This window comes from Saccoglossus kowalevskii, chromosome 7 (genome assembly GCF_978046115.1).
Source record: "Saccoglossus kowalevskii chromosome 7, keSacKowa6.1, whole genome shotgun sequence".
NCBI lineage: Eukaryota > Metazoa > Hemichordata > Enteropneusta > Harrimaniidae > Saccoglossus > Saccoglossus kowalevskii.
The window spans coordinates 19,438,367-19,448,954 of NC_140647.1; the positions used below are offsets into that span (position 1 = coordinate 19,438,367).

The 10,588-nt window shown below is 33.6% G+C and overlaps 1 protein-coding gene across 1 annotated transcript; it reads right to left on the reverse strand.

Moving 5' to 3' along the window:
* Nucleotides 1–5,723: 5,723 nt before the first annotated feature.
* Nucleotides 5,724–10,531, reverse strand: LOC100373506 (large ribosomal subunit protein eL27). The gene is made up of 5 exons (XM_002732627.3): nt 10,449–10,531; nt 9,168–9,258; nt 7,653–7,822; nt 6,483–6,593; nt 5,724–5,839 (listed from the first exon to the last, which is right to left on the reverse strand). Exons 2-5 carry the CDS (start codon nt 9,246–9,248, stop codon nt 5,791–5,793), a joined length of 411 nt encoding a protein of 136 aa, XP_002732673.1. The 5' UTR covers nt 9,249–9,258; nt 10,449–10,531; the 3' UTR covers nt 5,724–5,790.
* Nucleotides 10,532–10,588: the final 57 nt, after the last annotated feature.

The window sequence follows — 10,588 nt, forward strand, 5'->3', positions numbered from 1 at the left end:
TTTGTTTTTTGAAAATTTGGTATCTTGTGCATGCATGTTAGGATACATGTCTATGATGATTCGTTTTACGATTGAATCGAAGATGGCCAACTGGCAGCCATTCGGTTTTTTGAAAATGTATCTTATGCATGTTTTTGTTTTGGTACATAAATTGTACATTTTAGATCAAAGATGGCTGACTGGCGGTCATCTTGCTTTTTGACTATACTACTATATCTCTAAGACTTTAGAGACCAATTTCAATGGTATTTGGCACTAATATACAAGTAGGAATACATGTTCATGTCAGTTTGTTTTTTTGAAAATTTGATACAAACATTATACATGTTGAGATTTGTTTCGTATCTCTGTACATTTGTAGCCTGGACAAATGAAAATGCATGAATAGCATATCCTGTTTAATTTCTGACCATATATTACGATATGGAAGAGTCATTTAATACATCTAATTTTTAATTATTAACTATGCTTTTGGTGCATATTTTTGGCATGAATAACATTTTCCCCTAATTCCAACGGGGACTATATCATTAACAATGACTTGTTTTATGTAATAGTATTAACAAGCAGCATCTCGGCCGAGATAGCTCTGCTGTTAACAATGCACATTTCCATTAGACAATTGAAGAAATGAAATATAAAAATCTGTGAGAGGTCCACCCAAGGTTCCTGTCAAGAGGTCACTGCATTAGTTTGCATAAACTGGCCGGAAAATTGCGATGAGACTAGTGTGAACCAGTTAATGCCAAATAATGCAGATATTCCAACTTGTGTGGGTTCTTGAAACCAAGCCAGAAACTACAATCATAGTATCTCGTAGTTGTAGAACCATAGATCCAGTCTACTGGAGGGTCTATGGTAGAACGCAGTAGTAGTGTGGTGTGAATATATGTAATTAACACTAAGCTAAATCGAATAGCGCATAGTCTCCTATTGAAAGCTAATTACGTATGTACTTAGACTATCTAAGATTTATTCAAATTCATACCACACAACTAAACTATACAAAGAAATGCACACTTTGACAGTGACAAAGCTTATGGTTTTCACAAAAAAACGAAAATATCATTAGCCTTAAAAAAAGGCTAATTTTAAATGTGCAATTAATTTTAAATATTCCTTATTTGTACTTCTTCATACCTCTAATATCCTCTGCACATGAGAGTTCTTTCTCAAGTTTTTATTTTCATTTACCATACACTCTTGTGTTATGTACCACCATACTCAGCCTCATTGTCTATGAAAGGGATCAGTTGTATCACTTGGACTCTGTCGGAGGGGTGTGGTATACAGGAATACATGCCCCCAGACTATATTATCATAATCTTAATACTTGTTATATACTGTAGAATACTTTATTTTTGATTGGAATTCATAATATAATCCAGTGAATATACCTTTCTTCCTATATCTTGCATTCAATTTGACAAAAATCAGTGAAAATAAATTCCATACAAAACAGCCAAAATGTATTTTCAGCGAAAATTAATTCCAGCTAAAAGTATTTTACAGTAATACAATTTCTGACTACAGACAATTTAACAAAGAGCACTATAATCACTTAACCCAAGTCAATCTTCTGCTGGATACTGTAAGTTAAGCGATAAGAACCTTTATCTACACCTGACCTTTAAGGCAAAATTGTCGGAACTGTACATGTGCTCATTTTACTATTCTTCTTTTCCGGTCTGTCTTATCGACATAACGCGTAATTCATGTGTCCACAGTTAATATAAGCACACGGTCGTACCTAGGATTTGTTGCAACAAAAGACTGGGGGACAAGCCAGACACATAATTCAGTTTTGGGTTTACTAGCTTAATATATACAGAGTTTTTAGCAGCTATGAAACTGTAAAACATTTTTGCTTTGTGTCATTTTAATCAGATTTGAGTGAGTGATCCATCCTTCTTTCGAGGTCAGTCACGACAAATAATTTTTTCACAATGTTACCAGCCAACAATTTGAGATTCAGCACGTTCCCTCATAGGAACTAACAATAAAACTGGCCAATATTGACAAAATGGCAGCCATCAAATAAAAAATAACTTTCTCAAAAATACTATATACCAACGTTGTACATTTAAATCACTTGCAAGTGAAAAAATGGCTATGGGGTTGTGTCCAGGTCCCAAGGAACACTATTAAGATCCAGTTTCGTCGAGCAAACTTTGGGCATTATGAAAAAAAGTGACTTCGGCAAAATGGCAAATACAGCACCATCTTGAGTGGGCAAGTCTCTCACTATCAATAGTTTTGTGTCACTTCCTACAATAGTGTGCACAAGAACACCTTTATCACAAAACATATATGATTGCTGGAAAATTGATTTTTTTTTTAGGTTTTCATGTCTTCTGTTGACAAAGACATTTCTCACAAATGGTCCACAGAGGGCACATTTAATTTGAAGTAAAAAAAATAACGCTGATAGAGGGCAGTTGCCAGAAGATGACACAGCACGTTTTGAGATATTTGACTTTGAAAATGTTATTGCTCATGAAGAGAACCTTTTTTCAACCAAAGTTTTTAGATGTTTGACCCAATTCAAAAGCACTTAATGTACCAAATTTCATTACCAGAGACATCCAGAAATTGAGCAATTATGTACACAATAAGTGTATGTTATTGCACATTACACAGGTTTGTTTATAATGCTATTATGATGCAGTATACGATAAATGGAACTGTTGAGTTGGTTTTGCATTATTTTAACTTAAAAACTAATTGAATATGCAGACTATCATTTAGTCCTGGGCAGGCTTTTAGCCAGCCACTAGTCATTTTAGACTGGCACAAAATTTAATAGGCTAAATTTCTACAAACCTAACAAAATAGCCATAACTAAAACAAAGAAAGCTTAGAAAGAACTCCAGTGTGCTGAGAGTATTTGAGATAAGAGACAATGTAACAGACCATCTATGTACCAAGTTTCATTGAAATGTGATTAGAACCAATAAATTATGCCAATTATGAAAATAATAGATTTTAACCCAAAACTAATCAGGTTTGCCCATTGTCCTAGAGCATCTTTATGTACCAAGTTTCACTGAAATTGAATAATTAGTACTGTAGATATCAGTGTGAAAACTTGAAATTGATTTAATTATGCAAATTAGGTAATTAATATGTACAGATTTTAACCCCAAATTAATCAGGTCTGTCTATTGTCTTAGAGCATTTATGTACCAAATGTTATTGAGATGTGATTAAAGTATTTGAGATATCAGTAAAGTTGAAAATTGGTTAGTTATGCAAATTAGATAATTATTTACCCCAAAACTAAATCAGGTCTCTGCATAGTCCTCCAGGATCCATGTCCCAAGTTTCATTGAAATGTGATGATTCATACTTGATATATCAGTGTAAAAGCTGAAAATTAACTAATTATGCAAATTAGGTGATTAATGCACAAATATTCATCCAAAAACTGATCTAGACTCTGCATATGCTTGAGAATCCATGTACCAAGTTTCATTAAAATGTGATGATTCATACTTGATATATCAGTGTAAAAGCTGAAAATCAACTAATTATGCAAACTAGGTGATTAATATTTAATCCAAAACAATCGATCTCTGTATCTATGTACTAAGTTTCATTGAAATGTGCCGATTACAACTTGAGATATCAAAAGCTGAAAATTAATTATGCAAAAACTATCAGGTCTGTGCAGTGTCCTGACATCTATGTACCAAGTTTCATTGAAATATGATTAGTAATTGAGATCAGTGGAAAAGCTGAAAATTGATTAATCATTATGCAAATTAGGTAATTAATATGCACAAATTTTTACCTAATACTAGTACTAGCCAAATCTGCGAATTAGTTCAGAGCATCTATGTACGAAGTTTCATCAAAATTAAATGACTGGTTCTTTAGATATCAGTGGAACAGTTATTAAACCATATGAAAGTCAAAAATACAAGTCTGAGGATACATACCAGTAACTAATATCTTGCATCTTAGTATAGATTTTAGATTATATTTTCTGGCTATAGCCCTGGGTGAACTAATATTGTTGTATACTTTAAAGGTGATCAAAAACAACTATTTTACATGCATGTTCCACCATACTGAGATCTGTAGATTTATTAGTGTATTTTTTTTTTATTGCAGTTTCCTCTTTTACATGGACCATTACCACTTAACTATTCACAAGATGCCCTTCTGACAAAATAACTAATTTGTTTTCCTGCTAAATGTGATTTAACCCTTACCATGGACAATCAAAGAAAGCTTAGAAAGAACTCCTGTGTGCTGAGAGTATTGAAGACACATTAAAAATTAATTCAAAATTACTTGTACATGAGATATTGATGGAAAAGCTGAAAACTAATTATGTAAATCAGGCAACTAATATGAACAGAACAGAACAGAACAGAACATTATGAATTATTATGCTAATTAGAGATTGAATTAATATGAACAAATTTTAACCCAAAATTAATCAGGCCTGTCTATTGTCCTAGAGCATTTATGTACCAAATTTTATTCAAATGTGATGATCAGTAATTGAGATATCAGTGTTAATTAGGAGATTAATAAGCATAAATATTTACCAAAAACTAATTGGGTTTCTGCATAGTTCTCTTTAAAAGTTTCATTAAAATCCAATTTGTGGTTCTATATATATCAGTGGAACATTATGCAAATTAGGTAATTAATATCCAATTAAAATTAATCAGGTCTCTGCATAATCCTAGAAGATCTATGTAGCAAGTCTCGTTGAAATATGATTACTACTTGATATATCAAAAGCTGAAAATTAATTATGCAAATTAGGTAATTAATATGTACTCGTATTACCCTAAAAACTACCAGGTCTGTGCAGTGTCCTACGACATCTATGTACCAAGTGTCATTGAAATGTGATGATTACTATTCAAAATATCAATAGCTGAAAATTAATTATGCAAATTAATATACACTATTACCCTAAAAACTATCAGGTCTGTGCAGTGTCCTATGACATCTATGTACCAAATTTCATTAAAATGTGATGATTACTACTGATTAATCATTATGCAAATTAGGTAATTAATATTGCAGATTTTTACCCAAAACTAATCAAATCTGCGCATTAGTTTGGAGCATCTATGCACCAAGTTTCATCAAAAACTGATGTATGGTTCTTGAGATATCAGTGGAACAGACGGACAGACGGACACGCACACACACATACATACTTGTATTGCTATATGTTCCGAGGACTTCATTGGATTAACTTTTAATATAGTTGAATTAACTTTTAATATAGTTGCGATATGAACTCGATTAAAACGCGTTCCTATATAGGGTTGCGTTTTAATTGGAGTTTAATTAAACTCAATTACAATGCAATACAATGGAGAATTGCATTTTAATTAAGTTTAATTAAACAAGAGTTGAATATCCCGTGACTGAACATAGAAATGTTTGCGAAGCTTAGGTGTAGTATCGGGGTAAGGTATGGTATAATTATATTAATATTAATATAACGTGAACCATACCTTCCCCCGATACTAAACCTAAGCTACGCAAAACGTATTAATAATCAAATTAACTATTAATATAAATTATGTTTTCTGAGGACTATGAAAAAGGTCCTCTGAAGTAGCTATATATCTGTATTTTTGTCCTCGGAACATATAGCAATCCAAGTACACATATACAGACACACTACCTGCAAAGACTCCCTTTTTGTGCTTCGCACACGGGAGTCAAAAAAAGTAATGAACACGCAATCCAACAAAAAGTTACTTTATTTTCTTATCGTTGGTACATAAAACAAATCATCTTACATATACATATTTAGAAGCGAAGTTTCTGGAAAAACCACTTATTTTTACCAGTCTTGTATCTGAAATATAAAAAAAAGAAAATTGTACATTTCCATTTCTGAGATCAAAATACTGCATACCCTATTTTGAATGAACAGTTATTGCAACTTCTATTTCGTATTTGGTATTAACAGTTTTTTGTTGTGCTCAATTTTGGATCTCCCTAAGAGTTTTCCTTGCAGCATTGTAATATTTCAATTGCAGATATTTCAAGTTTTTCAACCTGCATCAGAAACATGGTGACTATTCATTTCAATGGTCAAACTCTGGTTTGGCGGAATGGCATTGGAATTTTTCAATAACATCTCAGAATAATGTCTTAAAATATTCAACAGCTACTGTTGGATTCTCCTTTACAACACATGTTGGTAAAATGGAAATATTAGGTGCACACTTGGTAATTTCATAGAATGTTGCATTCTATGATATCTGCCACCACTTATTCGAAATGATTGTATTCAAGTCGCAGACATTGTAATGTTGAAAGGGAATTAAGTCAAATTCAACCCTGGCAATGTTAACATAGTCAACAGTTTTTAGCGAAATTGTTTTCCTGAGACTCCCCCCCCCCTATCACCCTTCAACAACTATATATAAAAAGCCTTAAATCAAACTTTCATCTTTTCACAGAGACAAATAAAAGTTTGAAGGAAGTAGAGTTACCTTTCTTCAAATTTTGCTTTTGCCTCCCTCCTTGCTCTCCTCTTCCTTGATGGATCTCTGAAGCAATCTTTGTTTACAACAGATTTATCAATATTGACATCAACTGAATAACTAGAGAGAAAGAAGAAAAATAATTGTATCCGTCATACCACTTAACAGAATAGCTTTTAATAAAACCAGACAATCGGTGCTTTCTTCGAGAAACCTCCATTACAAATCAATTGTAGACAACAGTAATTAACAGTGATTCCTTAGCACAGATTATTTCAACTGAAGGATATTTATTCTGTTTTGTCAGCTGATGTACGTTTACTTCGACTGTCACAAGTATGTAAATCGCATTGAAACTAAACTTTCAGCTGTTTTAAATTTGGATTCACAACCTTTATTCAAATTTCTAGATCCCTTCATAAATGCATTAGTTGTAATGAAACATGCAAGTTTACTGTGGGCATAAAGATGACATCTTCCCACTGACACCAACAGTCTAGTGTCACCACATAGACTCGTACACGTATGCAAATTACAAAGTGCATTACATCCTGGGCTTTGTTTAAGATTAACATTTTCAGCCATGCTGGTTTAAAGGGGTGGCTGATGCTGCATAGTATTCCTTAGCTGAAGACCAACCTGTTTAGCCATGAAGCAAGAAAGGACAAGATCCAATAAACCTTCTGCACTGTTTTTTTGTCAAATTTCTGAATAAACATACATTTTTGAGTTTGAGATTGGGGGATGATTTTTTTATTTGAATAGGTTATTGCTGATAGTTTAATACAGGCAAATCACTTCAAAAAAATGATTTTTCCAATCTGGTTTAGGTATTCATTTCAGCCTTGCATTATCAGGATAAAAGTTGCGTGGCGGTATACTTTGTTTTAATGACGCACTGGTCTGACTGTCACAGTCATCATGACTCCCATAATCACTGTGCTGTTGCAGACTTTTTCAATCAAATTGACAAGTTGCTGAAAACTTAAAATTGAAGCAATAACAGTTTTGTAAGTCAATAATTTTGTACACTGTAATTGAGTAAGTTAAACATTGCAATATTTGTTTCGAGGAGTTATGCAAATTTTCACTGCCACAGTGGTTTTAATTTCTAGGGAGAAAAACGATTATTATTTTTGAATTCATTTGCAACATGGCACTGACCACGAGGAGACTTACCGTGTAGGCATAAGATGATTGTAATTATATACTCTGACAAAGCTCTTAATTTTGGAACGCTGTGTTAGTTTTTTCTTTCCCATATCTCTAGTAACTTTTCGTGGATACCTGTCAATACCAGCTACGAGAGCATGGCCATATGGTTTGTCTGATGTACCATCATCATAATTCTATAAATAAAAACAAAATTACCTTGTCACTTCATTTTATTTGTATAAACATGAGATAAAGCATGTGCATTAGGGGAGGGGCATTCGATAAATTATAATCAAAATGGTTACCCACTTTCCAATGTCAAATGATTTTTTTTTTTAAATATAGCCAGCTAAGTTTTCTCGATCAACCAGATAATTAGGTGTTTGTATATAATGTCATTTTGGTTAAGATGAATTTCATTTGTTGATTCATCAAAGTTATCCTACATGTAACAAGCAGCCTCTCGACTAAGATAGCTTTGCTGTTAGCAATGCACATTTCAAATAAAGAACTGAAGATATCATTAGAAAATGAACAAATCTAAGAGGTCTACCTAAGGTACTTATATGTGTAGTATCAAAGCAATCTGACTTGCTGTTTTCAACAAGAAGTATAAAATATCACTTTTTACCAAAAATTAGAGAATTGAAGATATCACAGAAAGATCAAATCTGAGAGAAGTCCACATGTAGTACCTATATATGCAATATCGAAGCAATTGGACTTGCGGTGTTTTTAACAAGAGCAAACAAAATGAGTTAATGCTCTAATGAAGGACCAAAGAAAACGCATGCTATACAATCTGCTTATGCAGCAACACTAGAAAAATAACCCAAGGCAAACACTAAACCAATGCTTTCAGACTTGATTGCTTTCTTGAAATGCACAGCACTCTCCCTCTCAGACTCAAGATTGCTGCTCATTTCCAGATTTGTCGAGCAATTCAAGCTATTTCAAATTGACTTTGATGCATATTTAACCAGTTGCATAGCCTCAATGTCCTCCTAATAGTTATCAACGACTACATCAGTAACGTTAAAAATCTAAGTATAAGAATGTGTACCATATTTGCTCTATTAGTAGCACATACACATAGGTAAATAACAGAGGTGAGCATATGGTCATTTTAATGATCCAACATATGCAGTTGTTGATGTCTGCTTGTAACAGAGAAGTGCTTCTAATATACTAGAGTAAATACAGTACACAAAATTATATGAAACCTACTCTGTATGTGTGCAGAAAAGCATTGTGCTTTTTACATATTACACAAGTTTGTTTATGATCATAATTTAATGATCCAACATATGCAGTTGTTGATGTCTGCTTGTAACAGAAGTGCTTCTAATATACTAGAGTAAATACAGTACACAAAATTATATGAAACCTACTCCGTATGTGTGCAGAAAAGCATTGTGCTTTTTACATATTACACAAGTTTGTTTATGATCATAATTCAATGATCCAGTTTAAAATAAATAGCATTTTAAAATACTGGGCAGGTCCTTGTTGACTTGCACTGTGTAACAACAAAATTACCTTTATGATAACTGCTTTGCGGCCAGCAAATCGTCCACCAAGGACAAGTACCACCTTACCAGGTTTCATAAATTTCCCCATATTTGTACTGCTGTAAGAGATGAAACAGTTTAGATGGTGTTAGATCAGTTTCATCAATCAGACTGGATTGTCATGAATACACAGATAAATCAAGTTAATCTATGCACCCATGTTTTCACCTAATTTGTTCAAGCTCCGCAAGAATTCACAAAGGCCTAGGTGACCAATGTAGCCAAATACGCCTCTCAAACACTTTTTCAGAAATTTTGATCTAAAAATTTATGTTCCCAAATCACAAGTTCAAGCCCTGTCAGTGACCACACATATCCAGACAGAAGCAACAATCCCAGGTGTGTGTGGTATTATTGTATCTATACCATCACAACTTTGTATTGACATTAAGATTCCATACAGCCTAGAACTGGATAGTTTGGGCTTGGATCAACATAATTGTACAGCAAAAATCTACTTCTCCCATGATAACCTTCCTAGTATTAATGGTGTATTCAATCTAAAGGTATAGTAGGTAACAAATCCTATAGCCCTATGTACATGTCCGTTGTTCCAAATGCTACCCTACCCCCTGCAAACCAGGTAGTATATGGGAATAGATGTGCACACAGGCCTAGCAAATCCCAATATTCTTGTTTGTTAAGAATTCAAGGCAGACACCATTTGGAATAAGATCAATAACTTCAGTGCTTTGAGTTCCTGTGTTGTTCTAATACAATGTTCAATTTTTGTTAGCACTGAAGAAGGGTATTTAACCCAAAACGCTATGATTTTTTGGCGCAGTCTGTCTTGTTGGTTTACCAATAACAAACCAATGTCACGATATGGTCAGCACAGCGTCGGAATATGGTTACTTATTCAATGAAGGCATGGAATCAGCGACTAAAGACTAGAGATAATCCAATAATTATTAATCTAAATCACGCGTCCAGAAAACCCAAATTTGAAAAGTTTTGGGTTAGTTAAATAGCTGGGGCTGACACCAGTGCTCAACAGACCTGATCAGAATAAAATAAGATGTCATTCAATCATTTCTGCGAACCTGGTACACTGTACTTGGTACACAACTAGAGTATCATGACCTGACCAAATGAATGATTATGTGGCTTAAAATGCCATTTAGTTCACAGATTAATTCAAGAATACCTAGATAAGATAACCAAGAAGTGTTTTTTGTAACTTTCTGGGTTGTTTGGGAAGAAAATGTGGCCGATGATGGGCGATTCATTTACCAACATTCAGTATTACCTTCGACACTATGGCGGCCGTGCAGTTGAAAAGAAGGAAGTCACGAATCAGTACGCTGATATCTCGCGAGAAATGAGTCTGTACACTATTATTCAGGGGACACGTTCTTTGTTGTTTTACAAAGTGTTCCCAATTGGCAT